The sequence below is a fragment of the Mus musculus genome, chromosome 1, assembly GCF_000001635.26.
Source record: "Mus musculus strain C57BL/6J chromosome 1, GRCm38.p6 C57BL/6J".
In the NCBI taxonomy this organism is placed as follows: domain Eukaryota; kingdom Metazoa; phylum Chordata; class Mammalia; order Rodentia; family Muridae; genus Mus; species Mus musculus.
Genome location: NC_000067.6, coordinates 163,967,784 through 163,989,807, shown reverse-complemented (window position 1 = coordinate 163,989,807; position 22,024 = coordinate 163,967,784). Strand labels below are relative to the sequence as shown.

Genomic DNA, 22,024 nt, shown 5'->3' with positions numbered 1-22,024 from the left:
TTTTCGCTTTATAGGAATTTTAAAAATCATTGTTGAAATGTTTTTGCCTCATATGAACCACCTGACACTGGAAGAAACTTTGTTTTCCCAAGTTTTACCAAAGGTACAGTTTTGATGTTAATTTACACACCATAGACGTTATTAAAATCTAGTCTCAACTTTATATAATCCATTTCTAATATTCTTAACTCTTATTTTTCTAGTATATCAAACATACTTAAGTGCAAATAAGTAGTAAAAATAGTTCAGCCTTTGCACTAATTAGAGATAACCTTCATAAAATAGGGATGGATTACAACTAGGCTTTTTGTATATAAAGCTGTTCTGTATTATAGCAGCTCATTGTAGAGTTTGGGACCAGATAACTTGAGTAGCTACATAAATCTAGATGCATGATGTTTTTATCTGTGAATTCACGACTATAAAGTGGTTCTTCTATTTGAAAAGGTGAGCAGTCAAAATATAAGTGAATGCTGCCTGGTAAGGCGGCACACACCTGTAATCCCAGCAGTTGGGAAGCAGAGGCAGACAGAGCTGAGTTCAAGATCAGCCTGATCCACATAGAGAGTTTCAGGACAGCTGGGGCTATGTAGAGAGACCTTGTCTCAAAAAAACAAAAACAAACGAGGTATATAGAAGAATTAATTAAAGATTCAGTATAAATTCATTGCCACTACCAAGAAATTTGGTTGATTAAAGCTGTTGTCTTTTATATTGCAGACTAGTACTTGCCCAAATGAAATTTGAATGAGTTTTTTCTATTTATATTATTAAATATATTTGATACCACAGAAATTAAAAGCAAAGCAAGCTCAAGGCTTTATGAGTCTGTATTGTAGAAATACTTTTTATGTTTACTTTTAAATTAGGAAGAGTGAGTAACTGTGACAGTGGATAGGTTTTACTAATGAATAATCAGATCAGTCTTTTTAATTATTTATTTACATCCTAAATGTTGTCCTGTCCCAGTCTTCCCTCCCAGAGTTCTTCACCCTCTCCCCCCTCCCCATCCTCTCTGAGAGGGTGCTCTTCACCCCCCACCCCATCCCCCACCACACACACACACACACACACACACACACACACATTCTCCTTCCCTGTGGCATCAAGTCTCTACAGGATTACGCTCATCCATCCTCTGCTATATGGGACCTTAGACTAGTGTGTGTATGTTCTTTGGTTGGTGATTCAGTCTCAGGGAGCTTACAGGGATCTGGGTTACCTGAGACTGTTGGTCTTCCTATGGGTTTACCATTTCCTTCAGCTCTTTCAATCTCCCCTAACTCTTCCATAGGGGTCCCTGACCTCAGTCCAATGCTTAGCTGTAAGAATCTGCATCTGTCTTGGTCAGCTGTTGGCAGGGCCTCTCCTGTCTGCAAGCACAACATAGCATCAGTAATAGTGTCAGGGTTTGATACCTGTCCATGGGATGGATCCCAAGTTAGCCCAGTCACTGCTCCATTTTTCCTTGCACTTTTTTTAGACAGGAACAATTCTGGTCTAACTGGGAGTCTGCATGTAGAAGAAAGCAAATTGATCCTTATTTATCATCTTCCACAAAGTTCAAGTCCAAGTGGATCAAGGAACTCAACATAAAACCAGAGACACTGAATCTAATAGAAGAGAAAGTGGGAAATAGCCTCGAACACATTGGCGTAGGGAAAATTGGCACAGAACATCAATGGCTCAGGCTCTAAGATCAACAATTGATTAATGGAACCTCATGAAACTGAAAAGCTTATGTAAGGCAAAGGACACTTATCAATAATACAGAATGGCAACCTACAGATTGGAAAAGATCTACACAACCCTACATCTGATAGAGAGCTAATATCCAAAGTGTATAAAGAACTCTAGAAGTTAGACTCCAAAAAACCCAATAACTCAATTAAAAAATGGGGTACAGAGCTAAACAGAGAACTTACAACAGAGGAATCTTGTATGGCTGAGAAGCACTTAAAGAAATGTTCAACATCCTTAGTTATCTGGGAAATGCAAATAATCAGATTATTCTGATGTCTTTATTTTTTCCTTCAATGATAAATCTTTTTCTAGTAATTTTTATTACTCTGTTTATAAGCTGATTTGTTTTCACAGAGTATAAAATTGTTTGATGGCATGATATGTGAATTAACCAGTGAAGCCAGAGAACTCTCCAGCCAAAATTTAGAAATCCAGGTCACCATAAGGAACATTTTACAAGTAAGTGAGTGTATTAGAAAGAGAATGGAGCTGGGTGTGTGACATGCTTAAGGCAGGAGATGCTGGAGATGAAGAGCAGACTGGGATATAGTGAGACCTTGTCTCAAAAAGAGAAAAAAGTGATATGTATGTATGTATATCTATATCACTTTTTATTTTTTGGTTGCAGGGGTGGTACCTCATGCATGCATGTTGTACTTGGGGGATTGAAGCTGAAAGATTACTATGAGTTGAGGCCAATCAGGGTTAGAGAGTGAAATCTTGTCTTCAAGAAGCAAAATAACAAACCATATCTTCTTTATGAAATGGCATAATGCTGAAATTAAATTTATGGACTTAAATACATATGCAAAATCTGAATTTTTTTATATAATTTTACTTTAGCTATCTTAGAAGACAGATCAAGATGGCACCCTGAACTGGGTCATGATTCTAATTGTTCTGATAGAGTAAAGGTCACTGAAAAGCGAGAGACACAATATTTTCTTAGTGCTGTGGGTCCAACACTTAGAATGCTGTCTGATTCCTTTGTTGCATATACAAAAGTATATCTTCAATCAATTTTCCCTGATTTACAGGCAATGGTGCAGGTCATAGGAGGTTTTACAGGATGTGTCCGTCATGTCTGTGCCACACAGAAATCTGTCTTTCTAGGAAGTATTCAGAGTCTTCCCTCATTCATCCTGCATATAATTAAAAGTGCATTTGTGCACTGTAAGGTGAGTAATGGTAGAGTGCAAATAGCCTGGACTCAGTGGGAAGATGTATGTATGTATGTATGTATGTATGTATGTATGTATGTATGTATGTATATCTATATCGCTCTTTATTTTTGGGTAGCAGGGGTGGTACCTCAGGCATGCATGCTGGACTTGGGAGATTGAAGCTGAAAGATTACTATTAGTTGAAGGCTGAATAGTGTTTATGCATAAGATTTTACATTTTAGTTGATGTTACTGGGATAGGCTTTTCTTTGGAGACAAGACACACCTTGTTTCATGGGTGACTAAAAAGTGGCTCTTTGAATTGTATTTTTCCTTCCTAAAGGAAAAAAAAGTACATATATTTGTGTTTAACTATAGGAATCTTGAAATTACTCTGTTAGATAGCAGCGGGGGATTACTTAACTCAGTCCATCTTAGCAGTCCTAGGCAGCTTTATAGCTTTAAGGCCTAGAGTTTATAGGACATAGGCATCAATATTTGCTATCAGTGTTTTGTTGGTTAAATGACAAATGATTGTTCATTAACTAGTCTTGTGTGTGGTGATGGGATACAAAAATGTTCACTTTTTACATTCTGTATATATCAAAATAGATAAGTGTGATTCTGTCAAAACATTAAACTTAGGATTTCAGTCTCTGGTGGCCTAGGTTAAAGTGTGAATTTTGAGCTGTTTGTGATCTAATTGTTTCTCTCCATTCATACTTTGTGATCAGAACAGCGAATGTGTGTATTCTGGGCGCTTACACCTAGTGTCAGACCTTCTCCAGGTTCTGTTCAAGGAGGCCTATTCTCTCCAGAAGCAGCTGATGGGACTGCTGGACACGGTTTGCCTGGACCCTTCAGTAGATGAGAATAACGCTTTGATAATGGTAGGAGGTGAGCAAAGAATTACTAACTACAATGGCTATAGCTCATTAATCAATTAAATCATCAAGGTAATGTTTCTGTTGGTACATGCTCTCTTGTTTATGTGTAAAAGTAATCTAAATCTTCCTAGATAAATTTACAGTTTTTTAAATTTGTAAAATTAGTTTTTATACTTTAGTATGGCTCTAAATATTCAGGTAAAATATATAGTAATTTCCACACAAAAGATTTAGCAAATAAAGGATGTATATTACTATATCCTTTAAGCTACTGTATTTTCTGAGAAAATCTTTAGATTTTACATCTTAACCCATAGCAAGAAGAAAGAGAAAGAAAAAGGGAGTTTAATTCCTTTCTGGAATTGTATGCGCATGTGTGGGCTTATGAATGTATACATGTACACCTGGACATATTTATTTTAATGAATATCCATTTTACATATATTACTCAATTGTTTTTTCTTAGTTTGGAATTAAGCCCAAGACTTTGTACTACAATTTTGTTCTACAGAGTTGCTAATTTAATTATTAGCCAGGTGTTACAGCACAGGCCTGGACGGCACTTGGGAAGCTTAGCAGTAGGCCTTGCAAGTGCTAGGTGAATCTTGAGCCACACAGTAAAGCCCTGTCTCACAAATACATCACAAGACAGTTACTGATTATAACCTACATCATTGATTCATCACTCATTAATGCATTATGATCTAGGACCTTAAAAATAATTCAGTAATATAGGCAAGCAAAGATTATATTCCTAACTTTAGTGTAAAGAGAATAGGTTGATATTTGTGCACGTACGAAGTTCCTTTTGCTCTTAAGTAAAATCTAAAATTTTACTTTATTTTGTAAAAATCTTTTGGTTTAAAATGTTTACTTATTCACAATTCCATGTGCTTGCAACTTAGGCTGGTATTATCTGTAATAATTGTCTATGCACCTGGCTTATTTTTGTATTTGCAGCTAAGAGCTTCACTCACCTCTGGCTGTTTGCAGAAGCCTGCGTGGTGAGAACGACATACGCATTTTAACCTAGGCTGAGCCATTATTATGGCTTCAGGGCTCCTAAGAATAGCAAGGGAGGACACGTTCCAGCACACCAAATCTTGGCTCGCTTTGCTTTGATTGTTGTTTTATTGGAGAAGTGTGGCTGCAGGAAGGGCAGATGGGGCCACTTTTACAAATTAGCTCATGCAACCAGAAGTGTAAATTGGTTGCAGTAAATTGATTGCAGTTCTTGTTAAGTTTTCTTAGCAGTGTAATTTTTTTAAAGTTATAATTGAATCTATAGACTATTTGAACTATATAGGACAGAACTTTTATTTCACTGAACATTTTATAATAGGATATAACTTTTATTCAACTGAACTGTTTTGGATATAATTGTCATAGGGAAGATGTAAACTACAAAATCAATATTTCATTAGTTTTGAAATCTTAAAAAAATATGAGATTTATTTTTGGTAATTATTTGACTCAGTTATTTTCAAACTAGTAAATACATGAATTCAGTCACATTTTGAGACATTCACTTGATCCATTTAAATATAAGAGAATGTCATTTCATATAACATTTGATTATCTTGAGTTGTTTTCTCCTCTTTTGTAGTTATTCATTCATTATTGGATATCTGCTCTGTTATCTCTGGTATGGACCAAGCATTTCATGCCAATACTTGGAAGTTTATTATTAAGTAAGTTTGTTATTTTTTTTTCATATTGTACTTTCTATATCCCAATTCTAAAAAGTTAATGGTTTTTAGATTACATTTGAAAAATTTTATGTGGTTGTATAAAATACTCATGGCTCCGCTGCGTGGTAATCCAGATGTTATACATGAAGCTCCAAACCAAGCTGAACTCCTCTATACAACTCTTCAAATCAAATCAAACAAACAACAACAACAAAAAGCCCCCCTAGAGTTGTAGCTAGTTAGCTAGTGTTACTGAAATAATGAACCATGAACCAGAGTATGCCTGAATCATGTGCCACTGCTACTGTTGTTAGATAATTATCAGTATCAAATATGATGTTTCTGAGCTCACAAGTTAGTAACTATATCTGGAGCTGACAGTAATCTCTTTGTTATATGCACTTGAGTTGTTCAACCCTAATTTTACTTATCAAATACTTTGAACTTAAATTGAAGCCTTATAAGGGTTAATATGGAGAGTGCCTATAGCAGCTGCTAGATGCTGAGGGGTGAGAAGAAAGGTTCTTGGCTATAGGAATAAGAAGAAGCCACTTTGTTAATTATGTGTAACGTATGAAAAGTCAGCGTAACCCATTCAAGTTTAATAAGTATTTTCCTTGTTCCCTCAAGATGTTAACTTGGCAAAAAGGTGATACAGTATCACTTAGGAGCCATAATGTGTGCACCTGAGTCCTGGAAATCGCTAGCTAGTTTTTGGACCATTTGGTTAATTTTTATTAACCTTAGTGTGTTCATCTTAAAATAGGATAATGGTAGCACTGTCTTGATGATGTTGCACTAGATACTGAGTTCCTAGTTGTGAATTGCTAAATCCTCACATGAACCTAGTGAGTGCTGAGTGAATTAGCCGCATGGCTCCCTCACCCCACCAAAACAGCATTGTTGTCATATAGCCTCCACTCTCGGTCCTTTCTCTGTGTTCAGACTGATACATTTAAAATGTACACTGGACCGTATCACTCGGCCTCTTAAGCTCCCACTGTTAAGCATAAGAGCTGAAACCTTTCTCGACACTCCTTCCGTCTCCAGCCCCTCTGCTACTATTGGCTTTCTGCTCTCAGTTCTTCAGACAGAGGAAGTCCCCAGTCCCAGGCCTTCCACAGCTTGTCCCTCTACAAAGGCTCTTTCTCTCTCCTGCTTATCCTTAGTTCCAAGGTGCACCATTAACATTCATAGTATATTGGACTTTCTCTGCTTAGCATTTATCACAACTAATTATTCTGTTCTGATGGATATTTAAGATATATATTCCATACAGATAGGGCAAAATTTATGTCCATTTGATTTATTTTTTTATTTTCAAGACCTAGCAGATTGCTTGACAAATAGAAGTTCAGTTAATATTTTCAAAAGGCAGAAATTTAGCCTCTAACTTGAAAGTTGACACCTCTTAATTGTACCGTGTTTAATATAGTACATTGTATTGTTGAAATGTTCTATGTTGTTAGATGCGATCACTTGTCCCTTCTAGTGACTTATCTCTCTCTTTTTATCCCTAGGCAGAGCCTCAAACACCACTCGGTTATAAAGAGCCAGTTGAGACACAAAGAGATCATTTCTAGCTTGTGTGAAGACATTCTTTTCTCCTTTCATTCTTGTTTACAGTTAGCTGAGCAGATAACACAGCCAGCTGCACAGGTAAATGTTGTCCAATGACACTACAAAGGGGAGATATTATTTTGGCAGTTTGAATATTATGTGAACACATAGAGCACAGTTTAGGGTTTTAATTTTTGTTAAAAAAATATATAGAATTATTTACAGCTCATAATTACTTTTTACCCAGAGCACTATGTTACATTAACTCCTTTCATTTCCTATGGCATTACCTGCCTACCATCATTATGTTCTTGGTCGTTTGGTCAGAGCCTTCTCCTCAGAATCCTTTTGTTCTTTTCTGCCCTAGAGCAAAGGTATTGTTTCTGTGTTTTACATTTATTCAAGGTCTTCCTAATACAGACATTATCAAACCTTCTGTCACCAGTGCATTACATTAACAGTATGTGTGTGTGTGTGTATACGTATGTGCATGCATGTGTGTTTATTTTTTTTTTAATTGATAGATACATTTCTTTTGATTTCAGGAAGTTACAGTGTTGAATTGGCATCATGTTTATAAAGTAATACTGTATTCTAAAGATGTAGAATAGAGTTCTTGGAAGTTACCATCTTCCTATAAAAGTATTATATAGAGTGACTTTTGTTTTAGAGTATTTTGAAATTTATTTAAATATCCCTGAGTTATAAGATTAATGGACCCAGGAACTAATATGTAACTTTTATGGGAAGATGAGTTGAATATTTCTCCTCCAAACGGCAGTAACATAGCTCCTCCTTTTATAGACCTATAACGGACAGAAGACTCCTTTGTGTATGTGTTCTTCCCCATCCCAGTCTAGAAAGGTTTAAATTTAATTGAAGTTCCCAGTCTGGTGGCAACTATTGTTAGAACAGGGATAATCAGAAGGACAAAAGAATGTAAAATTTTGTAAAAGAATGTAGAATTTTGAAAATGAGTTCTGAAACACACAGAAGTGAAGGATAGTTGTAGTAAGGTTCACATTTTTCTTACCTTTCTCCTTTCTTTTTTTTGATGCCTCCATTACTCCTTTTGTTTTCTCACTTCCTGGTTCCCTTTCCATTTCCCAGGACAGTGCTGAAAGGAGAGCTTACTTACTGAGTATTCTATATTAGTGGCAGAGAACTTGTCCCCTTTTCACCTTAGCTAGTGAGAAACTAGTATTTCTCAACTTGGGGACCAAACAGCCCTTTCACTGGGGTCACGTAAAACATGGAAACCACAGATGTTGACATTGTGATTTATAACAGTACAAATTACAGTTGTGTAGTAGCTAGCAATGCATTGCTTTTATGGTTGGAGTCACCACACATGAGGAACTTTATTAAAGGGTCACAGCGTTAGGAAGGTTGACAAGCACTGTTGGAGACCTATCTTCAGTCTCAACCCTCTTTTAATTTTCTTAGCTTGATACCACAGATTCACCAACTGGTAGTTCAAAAGTAAAATTAGGTTCCTGGCCAGGAGATAGGAAAAACCCAAAGAGAAGTACAGCCTGTAATGGCAAGCTGAAAGGAAGTTTGGTTCCTAGATAGAGTAGCTATTTGTTTATGAATATATATTTATACATACATACATACATACATACATACATACATACGTGGCTGATAATGTGACCAGATCCATTCACTAAATGAAAGAAAGGGAGTTCTGGGATAGCTTGTATTTCTCTAGTCTTTCACTCTCTATTTCTAACCAGCAGTGCCCTCCGCTGTTCACTGTCAATATTTAGGGAGTTTCTACAACAGAATACCTGAAACTAAGTCATTTGGAGCTAACAGCAATCCATTTCTCACAGCTCTGAGGTCAGGGAAGTTCAAGATCAAGTCATAGCAGATGGATAGTGAGGACTTGCTCTCAGTTCCAAAAATGTCACCTTGCTGCATCCTCATGTGGTAAAAGAGCTAAGACACCCCGATGCACGCTCTATTTATAAGGACACTCATCTCAGTTATGAGATAATCACTTCTTCAAAGACTAACCCTGAATTACGGTCTGCATTTCCACCTTGCCGCTGGGGTGTTAGAATATCTCCGATGTGCTGTTCAGGGGAGGCAAATGCTTTGGCTTTAGGCTATGTTTCTTCCTCGATGCTGGCATGCCCAGCCACCAGTGGGTGGCTCAGGGAAAGTGAAATGCAGTCTAAGATAGGGGTCCCAGCCTGTGTTTCTGTGGGTGAGAAGCAGTGGAGGATGAAGGCTGTGGTTCTCAAACTCCTGCGCTCCCAAATGCCCCTGGGAACTTCGAGGAGTTGGAACTGGGAGTCTGCAGTCCTGTGATGAGCCAGGGGTGGGGGTGGGGTGGGGTGGGGTGGGGTGATCAGGCTTAGTTTGGAGTGGGTGCCAGGAGAATGGAGGGGCTTCTGTGGAGACTAAGTTCCAGCATAGTCTGGCATACTGGGACCCACATTCGAGCCAGTACCTGGCTTTCCTAGTATCACAGTAAAGCCAGTGAATTTAATTCTAACTATGGAATGTAGATATATTACTCTCTGCTTTCTGGGGCTGCCATTAAACAACAGCAACAAAAACTGAACAGCTTAAAGACAACAGAAAATTAATCTCTTCACCATTCTAAAGGCATCGAGTTCTTAAGTGGCAACAGGGTTATGTTCTATCCAGGGATGTCTGTTCTGTGCCTTTCTCTTAGCTTCTGATGCTGCTGGCAGACTGTGGCATTCCTTGGTATAGACTCCAGTCTTTGTATCCATCTTCATATGGCATGCTTCCCTGTGTCTCCCCATCGCAAGACAGCAGTCAGGGGTGAAGAGTGCCCTTAAGTGTGGTGTGGCCTAGACTCGCTTAACTGTGACTGTGATGACCTTATCTCCAAAAGGTTGAACATTGACTCAGGCTTCTCATCATAGACCTTTATCCACCATTCATTCATTCAGTTTCAAAAATATGTAAAATTTATTTTAAGACACTTAATAAAGTCTTATAATAGCCATTATAATTCTTTTCTGGCAGTGGTGCTGAGAAGACTGCTGGTTACTTCTCAGTATAAGGACCCTAGTATGTACATGTGTGTGCATACCTCCCCCCTCCCCCATACATATAATTCTTATTTAGGTTGATAGAGTGCCTCCTTGGGGGTAAGGGATCTAGCCCAGGGTGTCTTCACACTTAATCCTTGTCCCCTTTCCATCTACATTGCTTATTAAACTTCTGTATTTAGAAAATAAGCATATACTCTGGTAGCTGTAGTCTCCACTTAAGGTTTATTTTCCATTATGTTTAGATTTTACTGTATTTAGTGAAAGGAAATATAGTAACTCATTTTAAAACTCAGAAAGAACATGTTTTCCTGGCTTATATTTCATACTTATTTTAATAATTAAGTAAATCATATAGGGATCTGAATGTGTCTATATTATTTACTTGGGTTTTTTTTTTTTTAAAGATACTAAAATAAAACCTATAGATTTAATACGTACTACTTAGTGATGAAACAAAAGTAAGGCTTCAACCAGTCTGGATAATTTTTTTCTTGTACTCAAAGATAAGCACTGGGTGAACTGGGAATGTTAAACACATGAGTGAGTCCTTCAAACAAAAGGATACATAACCTGTTATTGCCCAGAAGGCTGCGAGTGGACCTGGTTAATAGCCTGGTAACCTTTCTGCTGTCTGTGTAGGCTGGACCCCTCCACCCCTACCCAGACCCTTACCATAAGGTTGCTTTACTCAAGCTAGAGAACCCATTTTTATGGAAAGTATCACAGATACCATACCTGGAGTTTGGTTGTAGTCATGTGGATCTTTATTTCTGCTTACTTTGTTCCTTTAAGGGATTTATGTAAGTTTTATTGTACATGAGTTGAATTAAATATCACCAGGAACAGTTTCTCCAAATTGTGATGTGATTAAAGATGCCTAAAATCAACTACTCAGGGTTAGACTTCCAAAGTTTGTATCAACACCCGCTACTTAGTTGTGTTGAACTGAACTGCCCTTTTGCCTCCTATACGGTTGCAGAGACCCCAGCAGGGGGGACAGGCTGGGTATGTTCTGCTTTACCCTGGTGGTGCCAGGTTGCTAAGGGAATCTGTGCTGATAATAAAAGTGGACATTAGTATAGATTCATCTTTAATCCCTGTTCTTAAAAAAAATTAATCTTGGGGAGTAGTGGGGCATGCATCATGCATGCATAGTGTATGTGTGTAAGTCAGAGGACAGTCATGGAGCTGGGTTCTCTCCTACTTTTATGTACTTTTTCAGTCTTAATTCATGGGTAGTTGTATCTTCTTTTCTCCCCATTGCCTTTTTTTTCTTTTACCTTTTACATATCAGTCACCTTCATCTTTTGATTAATTTGATCCCAATATAGCAAAGAAGTATAATAAGTTATTTAAATTTCACATTTAAACCAGTAAGATTATTTAATAATGCAGAATTTAATCGGTAAAAATATCTCTTGTTAACTGGCAGGAACAAAACAATACAGAGAATAAACATGTTTCCATAGAAAATTCTATAATCCCTTTGTTTACTAAGTTGTTTTAGAAAATTATGACTCATTAACAGGTTTAGCTAATTTTATATTTATTTCCTTTTGGCACAGGGTAATGCTGACTACAGGTTATTTCAAAAAACACTGAAATTGTGTCGTTTCTTTGCTAACTCCCTTTTGCACTACACTAAGGTAAGGCTCTTTTTATAATACATAAATGTAAAACACTAAATTTTAAATTGTCCTTTTGTGTATGGCAGGGTGAGCTTCCATGTGTGCACATGTGCAGGTCAGTGGTTGACATGGAGTGTGTTTTCTGTTTCTCTCCATCTTGTTTTATGAGGCAAGGGCTCTCACTGAACTTGCCATTTCTGTATCTTGCCAGTGAGATCTTGGAATTTGCCTGTCTCTGTCTCCCAGTGCTGAGATTACAGCATGCTGTGCCCGGACTGCCACAGTTCCTTTGAATGTATTTTTGAAGTTCATTTTGAAGATCTTATGGTTTAATATTATTTATGTTTCTATGATATTACTTATATAGTTAGTGTCATCATTGGTATTTTAATTTAATTTTCTGAAAGTTGTTTCTATAAGTTAAACAATTTCTATACCAATGTCAACTTGAGGAAAATAAGTTAATTTCTATTTAAATACTATCTACAAGTTATTTCTATCACATTTCTGAGTTAAGTTCAACTTTAAATGTTTACACCTTTCGCATGTGTCACACATATGCACACACACAGACTCACTTTGGGTATTCTCAGAATAATTATGATATTTGAAGTTAGGAGACTAGGATAAAGAAGTTAATCTAAGATTGTTTGGAAAGATGAACAAGTAGTGAAAGGAGTGTTTTTATTGACAGGTGTTAGTGATTTTTTAAAAAAAAACTATTACCTAACTTAATATTTTAAATTTTATTTTATTCTTTGATGTTTTCATACATGTGCATAGTGCACTCTGCTCATTTTCACTCCCCTTAGTTTTTCCTATCCTCCTCCCACTCCTTTCCTTCTCCTAAGTCCCCTCCCACATTCATATCTGCCTTTTTTTGTCTGTCTTTTTTGTTGTTGTTTTTTAAAGATTTGAAATTAATTTTTTTCTTCCAACATCTCCGTCCTCCTACATCCCTGGCCACTCAACTTTATGATCTTTCTCCCTCAAAAACAAAACAAAACAACAAAACAATAAACCTGAAAAACAAATACAACTTCCTCCCCAAACAATGCTGAAATTAGACAGAAGAGATGGGCCTCAGTAAGAGGCAGCTGCTAATTGTGGGTGATGGTGGCTCTGACAGTCAAGTCAGGATGCAGAGCCTCAGGCTCTATCTCATGGAAGCTTTTTATATTTGAGTGTGGCATGTTCAAGTTTTTATTCTGTATGTTATCTGTGGGGGGGGGGGTATGAATTAGAAAGTCATGTGTCAACAAAGAATGAGTAGAAGTTTTTTATTTTAGGAATGTCTTCCTTTCCTGTCTGATTCTTGCTGTACTCTGCACCAGCTTTATCTGCAGATACACAGGTAAAAAGGGCTTCTGGTTATGGTTATTGAAGTGTGACAGTGCCACTTCCTTCCTGCACACATGAATGCTTATCTTAATTAAAATATTAGAGTGACTATTTAAAATGTTTCTGTAAAGTTTTGCCCACTTGTTTAAAATACTGGGAGACGGACACTTTTGAAGGCTGTAGTTTGTGTGCCCTTTACTTGTTTTTTAACTAGTTCCTTAAAGTGACTGATAAATAATTGGTATGGTGATAAATACCAAAGCATTTCTATATAAGTGTAATGCACATACACATATACAAATAATTATATGTATATTGTATCTATACATTTTGTGTCAACATAGTTCTATTTTGATGGATCTAGAAATTAACTTGGAATTATAAAGTTAATTTGGAGAGGCTTTAGCAGCAGATAGAGCACAATAGACAGGACGAATAGCAAATTAAAATCAAGTCAGCGGAGTTGCAAAGACAGACTATTAAGGACATGAAAGATAATATAAAATAATCTGACACATATTAGTGTAGATTCATAAGAAGAGAGAATGGAGTCTTTAAAAAAATTGACATAGTACCTACATGTTTTTATAACTTTAAGGGTTTGTTTTGTTTTTAGCTTTTGTATGTTAATGCCATGAAGTGGTACTCTTTTTTTTTTTTTTTAAGATTTATTTATTTATTATTTATATGAATGCACTGCCGCTGTCTTCAGACACAGCAGAAGAGGGTATTAGATCTCTATAGATGGTTGTGAGCCACCATGTGGTTGCTGGGAATTGAACTCACAACCTCTGGAAGAGCAGTCTTACCCGCTGAGCCACCTCTCCAGCCTGAAGTGGTACTCTTTTATTTGTGGTGTTTATTTCAGAAATGAGAGAAACTCATGTTTTAGATGTGGTATTTTAGACTTTATCCTCTAAGTTTTTACTCAGAATATCTCTGAGGAAGAAACACAGAATCAGACAGACAATGATAGATGGAAAGAAATTGCTGAGACTCAGGAAGAGTTAACAGAAGGGCATGGAATAGTAGAAGATCCTTTCCTCGTGATAGTTAAATTAGTTTTATGAGCTTGTTTTGGGGCATGCACATGCAATGATGATGTGTGTGTCAGTGTGTATGGAGTTCAAGGGGCAATTTGCAGAGGAGTTTTCTCTTTCTTCCACCATATGGTGTTGGGTATCAAATGCAGGTCCTTGGGCCCAGATGCAGGTACCTTTATCCACTGAGCCATCTTGTTGGCCATAAAGTTCTATTGTAGTTCAGTACAAACCAAAGCGTAGCATAGTTCTGTGTAAAGTGAAGAACTTTTTTCAGCTGTTAGTTTTCTCATCTAGAAATTGAGGTAATAGCAGCATCTGCTTTAGGGGTTTTGTTTTGATTATGGTTACTTGTACAAAGCGCCTGATGTGGTGCACTCAGTTTCTTACCTCATGGGAACCTAGAAGACTTGTCTGTATGAAGTCACCAAAGAGCTGGATCCACATGACTTCCTCATTTTCATTCAGCTGGTTTTAGAATGCTAGAACATTCAAGGAGTAAGAATACCAGTCAGCTTTTCATATTGGACAAGTGTGTGTGTGTGTGTGTGTGTGTGTGTGTCTGTGTGTGTGTGTCTGTGTGTGTGTGTGTGTGTGTGTCTGTGTGTGTGTCTGTGTGTGTGTCTGTGTGTGTGTGTGTGTGTGTGTCTGTGTGTGTGTGTGTGTGTGTGTGTCTGTGTGTGTGTGTGTCTGTGTGTGTGTGTGTATGTATATATATATATATATATATATATATATATATATATATATATATGTATATGTATATGTAACACATGCTACTATTTTTCCCTATTTCAGTACAAAACAGTCTCTCAGTTCTACATCCTTTTCTAGATATGCTTTCGTTTCTTATTACAGTCCAGTCTTCAGATGATTTTAGAGAACTTCCTGTTCATTTGCTGTAGAGGAGTTTTAATCCAGCAACATGACTGCTCCGATCTAGATCTGTGTGACAGCTGGAATGTAACATGCCTTTAGTACACATCTTTAATCTTTCTGGCTGTAATTCTTTAGTACATACACACCATTAATCTCAAACAATGACATCTATTTGAGGAGAAAAGTGATGAATCAGAGAAAGATTTAACAAAATGAGTCAGAGATAGTATATGCCCAACTCTCCATGCCCAGTTCTCCCTGCCCAACTCTGAGGAAAAAGCTTATTTTCTATAGAGCATGCATGAAGAGAGAGTCAGTCTGCTCAGTCAGTCAAGAGACAGTGCAGTAGTTTGTCAGTCATTTGGGAGGCAGTGCAGTGCAGTGCAGTGCAGTGCAGTGATGTGATGTTGAATTACTTCAGGACTTCACGAAGTTCAGTGCAGGTCAGCAGAGGTAATTGAAGCCAGAGAATAAGGAGCCAGAAGATTAGAACAAATGGCAGAGTTAGTTTGAGGCCAAGTAGAGCAATTCAATCAGAAGCCGAGAGAAGACATGTTGACTCAGGCAACTTTGAGAAGCCCTTGAGCCAGAACAGCTGAGTTGAATTAGCCAGCCAGAGCTCAGAAAAAGATAGAAGGGGTGAGCTTCAGTAGTAAGCCTCGGAGACAACATTCAGGTGAACAAAAGTAACATTTACAATTTTCCTTGATTATTTTTTTCTTTATAACATTTAAATGTGCTATGTTGTAGTAGACTCCACAATTTATGAGGAATATATTTTAAAAACCTACAGTTTTTACCAGAAAGATAAGTGGTACTGGTTTCTCTACTTTGTTTTATTATATATACATATATTATACATAGTTTAATAGGGTTTGTATGTAATAAAAGAGAACCACTATAATAGTATATTGTAAGAATTTTGTGAATTGGTCTGTCTGTATAAATATTTTACATTACTGTAGTTACCCTTTCGATGTGAGATGAATGTGATGTGAATCATTATGACATGGCTTTAGGCCACTGTATAAGTATCTTGAAAGTTCGTACTGCCATACATACACATCAGCAGTGGAGCTGATAACTGAGACGATGCCTAGTGACCCATGAGTGGCAAATATACACAACAGAGCCATACTGGACAAGGGGATGTCTCATCACAGTTGGGGTGGATCAGGACAGTGTGAAATTTTATCATGTTACTAAGAACAGCACATAAGTCAAGAATTTTTTTTCCTGCATGTTTTTCATTTAGTGATTTTTAGACAGTTGACTTTAGGAAACTAAAATCATATACGGGGAGACTCCTGTACAAGTTTACTTTTTTACTTACTGTCCCCTCGTTAAAATGTAAACCATGGAAAGGGCAGTGCTTTCTATATTCTGTTTAGCATTACAATAGTACTCTCCCCAAACAGTACATTTTGCTACGTGGACATTTAAACATTTGTGAAATAGTGTACAAAAACATCATTTGATTGAAAAAGAAAATATCTACTCAGTAATTGTAGTTCATGTCTGTTTAATTTCATTACCTGTATTTTATTTTATTCATTCATTACTTATACATCTTAACAATCAAACATCTTGTTAACTAATTACATGTCACAGAGGAAAGAATACAGGATTAAGGAGGTCAGATGAACAGAGTGAAACAGATAATTGACTATAAATGAAAATTGCTTCTCTTTGTCACACTAGAAAGAATTCAGATATTTGTTGGGTGCATCTTTTTAAATATTATGTGTTAGGCAGTTTGCTTATAATTGCCATGTTTTTACCATAATTAGTATCAAGTAATTGCAAAAATGTTGAGTATACATTTCATGTCACATAGGTTTTAGTTGAAGTTTAAACTCCATTACTGAGATATTTCTATGAAAGTCTTTTTAAACTCCTTTACTTTTATATTGTTTCTTTCTTAAAAGCATTAGCTTCTAAGAAACAGAATTAATTTATAGTAAATTCAGCATTTACTAATCTTAATACACCCATTTTACCTTATATTTATTTTAATTTAAATTAATTTATTTACTTTTGTTTGTTGGATATAGAGTCTGTACTCTGGCCGCAGAGTCTTCCTGCCTTGGCCTCCTGAATGTTGAAATTACAAGTGTGAGCTATTAAAAGCAATTTTCCATAGACGTAACTAAGCCAGAATTTATCAGTCCTATCTTTTCACATAGATTTTACTACTTGATTTGTTATTTATGTTTACATTGTTTTCAGGTCACCACCACCAAATGGTATTAAAATACTTCAAAATAGTACTAGATTTCTCTAGGAAGTATTTTCTCTATAGAACTATAGCTGTTAATTAGTTTCTAGATCTTTATATCTTTATGTTATCAATTCAGTACTTTGAGATTTTTTTCCTATAAAATATGTACTTCACTTTCTTTTGCTACTGTGACACAAGCTTGTAATACATCTATGTAAATCTAGAAGATGGCTATTGAATGCATAAGGTTTTCCATCTTTATAGCAAGTTTCTAAGCCTCTGTGCTGCCAAGACTTCCAAAGCCCAGCAGGAGGAAATAGCAAGCACTTTCCTTGTGCTACTGGACCCACTCATCAGTCAGCTGCTCAAATCCCAGCCTTTTGTGCAGGCAGTTTTGGCGAGTAAACTTGGTAAGCTTCAAAACAGACTTAAATCACCTCCTTTATTATGTCAGACACAGTTATTTCCCTTTAAGCAGTCACTATTTTTTGTTACAAATTTTATTTAAAATTTACTGTACTTTTATTGAAACATTTTCATAAAGTCATACCTCTACTTTCTTTATATAAAACTATCAAATTTCTGCTGAAAAATATTTTGGAAATGTTGTTTACCAGTTTGTTTTAATGTAATGTGTGGCTTCCTTCCCTGAAAGCCCTGCCCTGTGAGCTGCAGCTCCCACAAGTCCTACTCCTGGTTGTCGCCATGGATAAACTGCCCTCTCAGCCACAGGACGTGCAGACCCTGTGGAGCACAGAGGATATGACTAGGTAACATTTGTTTATATCTAATCACACTACCAGCAGCTTAGGGGTTTCTCTCTAACCTTTGAAATGGCCTGAATTTAAGATTTAGCCGACGTTGTACGTGCATGTAATTCCTCCTCTGCAGCAAGAGGCACAAAAAGAGCTGTGATAAGATACTGTACAGTGAGTGTCTCCTGGAGAATGTCGCCTGTCTTCCCCCTCTTTCCCACACTGTAGTCTGGGCGCTTATTTGTTACTACATGGATTATTGCCATGCTCCTGATTCTTCACCTTTCCCTTGGGTGGTCTGCTTAGTCTGTTTATGCAAACTGGGGTGACCAAAAAGTAATCTTTAAACTTTACAATTTTGCAACCTGTTTGATCAACTTTGATACCCTACTCTTTTATTTAATAAAAATATAAATGATATTTTTGTTACTTGAGAATTTCATACATGTGTACAATGTATTTTGATCATATTTACACACACATTTCACCCATAAATTTCCCTACCTTCCCACTCATTCCCAATTTAGTGTCCTTGTGTGTTTTTATAACCCACTAAATCCAGTTTATGCTAGCCATATCCTCTTGGGTGTGTGGCCATCAAGTGGAATATGATTGACTAATCACACTCCAAAAGTAAACTGACTCTCACTCTGTCAGAAGGCATCTACTGTCAGTGTCTCCTCAGGAGCAGGGACTAGTGAGATACCACATGCATGCACGGACCCCTCCCTTGCAAGGGACTAAATTGGTCTTTTAATTAATTAATTAGTTAATTAATTAATACCTGACTGTTTTCTCCCCCCCCCCAGTCTTTCCCCCTACCCCTCCTCCCTTCCCATCCATTCATCCTTCCTTTATTTTCAGAAAAGGGGAGGCCGCCCATTTATCAACCAGCCTTGTATCCATTTGCCTACAAATTTCATGATGTCATTTTTTGTTTGTTTGTTTGTTTTGAAATTAATAACATAAATCTAAAATTTATTTGGAAATGAAATTTTGTAAGGGAAAAACATGGAGTCCGGCACAGTTTTTAATACCAAGAACTCACAATTAGAACTATATATAATGTTTAAGAAAATACTTAAGCCTACATGCCCAGTAGATTTCAGAATTTAGACCTCACATATATGTTCTAAAAAATTTTGCAACCAGTCAAAATAATGTGATAGTAAGAGTCCTCTTAGCAAAGGTGCCGTGTTACCTGGCTATGTGTAAAAATGTTATTATGTCATCTTCTACCTCACATGGCATATCTGAATTAGTTTGAGAAAGATAATAATCCCAAATATAGAGCTTAAACTAGGAATGATAAGAAATCCTCACAGAAACGAGTCCTAAAGATATTTGAGGGCACTGACATTTTCTAAGATGGATTTCATGTAAATGTAAAATTAGGTTGGTTCATAATGGAATCCAGGGCACTGCAAGCTTTAGGTGAGCACACTAACCCTGAGCAGCATCCCAGCCCACAAATTAAAGCATTTGCTCTGTAAGGAAGAGTTTGAGAAGATGGTAAAATGAGCCGCCAGCTTCGAGCTAGCCTTTGCAAAGCACACATCCTCTCATAGCTGTATCAGACAATAAATCAAAAATACAGAGAAAACATGAGTGACAGGTACAATTCAGGAATAGAATTATGAGTGAAAAGAATGTTTGACAGTACATATAATTAGAATGGCTAAATGACAGGAGCCTGATACAGCTGTCTCCTGAGAGGCTCTGCCAGATTCTGACCAATACAGATGCAGATACTGCCAATCATCGGACTGAGCAGAGGGACCCCAATAGAGGAGTTAGGGGAAGGACTAAAGGAGCTGAAGGGGCCTTATCTGGCATCAATGGGAGGGGAGGTCCTTGGTCCTGTGAAGGCTTAATGCCCCAGTGTTGAGGAATGCTAGAGTGATAAGGCGGGAGTGGGTAGTTGGGTGGGGGAGCACCCTCATAGAAGCAGGGTAAGTGGGGATGGGATAGGGAGTTTGCAGAGGGGAAACCGGGAAAGAGGATAACTCTTGAAATGTAAATACATAAAATTTTTTAAAAAGTTCAAAAAACAACAACAACAAAAAACCCTATCAAATTGTTATATTATTTTATGGTCCTGTCGACAAAGATGTCATTGTTTTTAATAGCTGAGTAATAATTCCACTGTGTAATGTACCACATTTTCTTTTCCATTCTTTGTTTGATGCACATCTAAGTTGTTTCCAGGTTCTGGCTATTATGAATAAAGCTGCTAGGAACATGGTTGAGCAAGTGTATGTATGCTCAACTTGTAGTATGGTGGAGCGTTCTTTGGGTCTATGTGCAGGAGTGGTATAGCTGCGTCCTGAGGTAGATCTGGTTCCAGTTTTCTGAAAAGACACTAAATTGGTTTCCAAAGTGACTGTAAAGCTTGCACTCTGACCAGCAGTGGAGGAGGCTTCCCTTGCTCCACACCCTCACCAGCATGAGTTCTTGCTTGAGTGTTTGATCTCAGCTGGAGAGAGGATGTCAGTCATTTTGATTGGCATTTCTCTGATGGCTAAGGACACTGAACATTTCTTTAAGAACTTATCAGTCATTTGAGACTCTTCTGTTGTGAATTCTGTGTTTATATTTGCACCCCATTTTAAAAACTGGATTATTTGGTTTGTTGGTGTTTAGTTTCATATCAGCCCTTCATTGGGTAAGAGGTCGGTGAAGATTTTCTCCCAATCTGCAGGCTGCTGTCTTGACATTTTGATGGTTTCCTTTTTTTAATTGAAGCTTTTCAGTTTCTTTTTTTGTTTGTTTGTTTTTTGTTTTTTGTTTTCTTGGTTTTTCCGAGACAGGGTTTCTCTGTATAGCTCTGGCTGTCCTGGAACTCACTCTGTAGACCAGGCTGGCCTTGAACTCAGAAATCCGCCTGCCTCTGCCTCCCAAGTGCTGGGATTAAAGGCGTGAGCCACCACCGCCCGGCGAAGCTTTTCAGTTTCATAAGGTCTTATGTATGAATTTACTGTCCGAGCTGTTGATGTTTGGGTGTTCTCTTCAGGAAGTTGTCTCCTGTGCTGTGTATTCAACACTATATCCCACTTTCTCTTCTATCAGGTTTATGGATGTATGTTGAGGTCTTTGATCCAATTGAACTTGAGGTTTGTGGAGGGTGATAAATATGGATCTGTTTGCATTCATCTCCACATAGACATCCGGTTAGACCAGCACCATTTGTTGAATATGCTTTCTTTTTCCACTGTATAAGTTTGGCTTCTTTGTTAAACATCAAGTGTCCCTAAGTGTGTGGATTTACTTTTAGGTCTTCAGTTCTCTTCCTAAGACGGCATGTCCATTTTGAAAAAAGTTATTCAAGAAAAATTTTGAAAGTTTTTGGCAGTAAATATATTTTATTTTCAATGTCTGTGTACATATGTATTTTCAATGCACATTATTACTGATTTTTTAGACACTGTGATTCTCTAAAGTAGCCCTATAGATGACATTATTTTACTTACTATTCACTGACTTCTGTTAGTGCTGGACTCAGTGTTCTTAATTTCCTGCAGGATGTCCATACTGAAAGGAATTTTCTACAATTTTGGCCAGTGTTCTGGTGAACTCTCTCTGCCTACTCATTTACAAGGAACGAAGGGTAAAGGACAAGCTGAGGTGCCTGTCACGTTGTATCAGCATGTTTGTGTTCATCTGTGTGCATTTGTGGCTTCTTTTCATTCTTCATTGTTTCCTCGGCTGGTAAGTGTGCTGCACACTTGATAAAGTATGATTATTGTAAACTCCAGTCACCTCAACTTGTACATTTTGTCCTTTGTTCATTTGTGCATTAAGAGTTATTCTTGATTCATATAATACTAGATATACTATTTAGCTAAAATACTTGATAAAACATTCTGCAATTTACACAGGGAGGCGTAAGAAGACCCTGTGAGAGGTGGAGCCTATGAGAAGGGGTTATTACCTAATATGCTAGTTATGTTTCTGTTGCTATAATAAAAAGAAACAAGAAAGGAGCAGTTCGTTTTTGTTTGAAGAACTGTTAACACAGAGAGTACATATAATGGCGGGAGGCATGGCATTAGGTGGCTAGAGCAGGAAGCTGAGAGAT

The 22,024-nt window shown here is 37.2% G+C and overlaps 1 protein-coding gene across 4 annotated transcripts in view; it reads left to right on the top strand.

Annotated features, from left to right (window-relative positions):
- BC055324 (cDNA sequence BC055324) overlaps positions 1-22,024 on the top strand; it is a 48,817-nt gene that overhangs the window by 5,002 nt on the left and 21,791 nt on the right. For all 4 annotated transcript variants that reach the window (NM_001357049.1, XM_006496909.4, XM_006496910.4 and 1 more), the window contains exons 3-13: positions 15-103; positions 2,098-2,202; positions 2,781-2,921; positions 3,641-3,803; positions 5,400-5,484; positions 7,005-7,143; positions 11,648-11,728; positions 13,000-13,064; positions 17,456-17,601; positions 17,847-17,961; positions 21,468-21,654. In NM_001357049.1, coding sequence (NP_001343978.1) covers positions 15-103; positions 2,098-2,202; positions 2,781-2,921; positions 3,641-3,803; positions 5,400-5,484; positions 7,005-7,143; positions 11,648-11,728; positions 13,000-13,064; positions 17,456-17,601; positions 17,847-17,961; positions 21,468-21,654 — 1,316 coding nt within the window. The remainder of the gene's footprint in view (positions 1-14; positions 104-2,097; positions 2,203-2,780; positions 2,922-3,640; positions 3,804-5,399; positions 5,485-7,004; positions 7,144-11,647; positions 11,729-12,999; positions 13,065-17,455; positions 17,602-17,846; positions 17,962-21,467; positions 21,655-22,024) is intronic.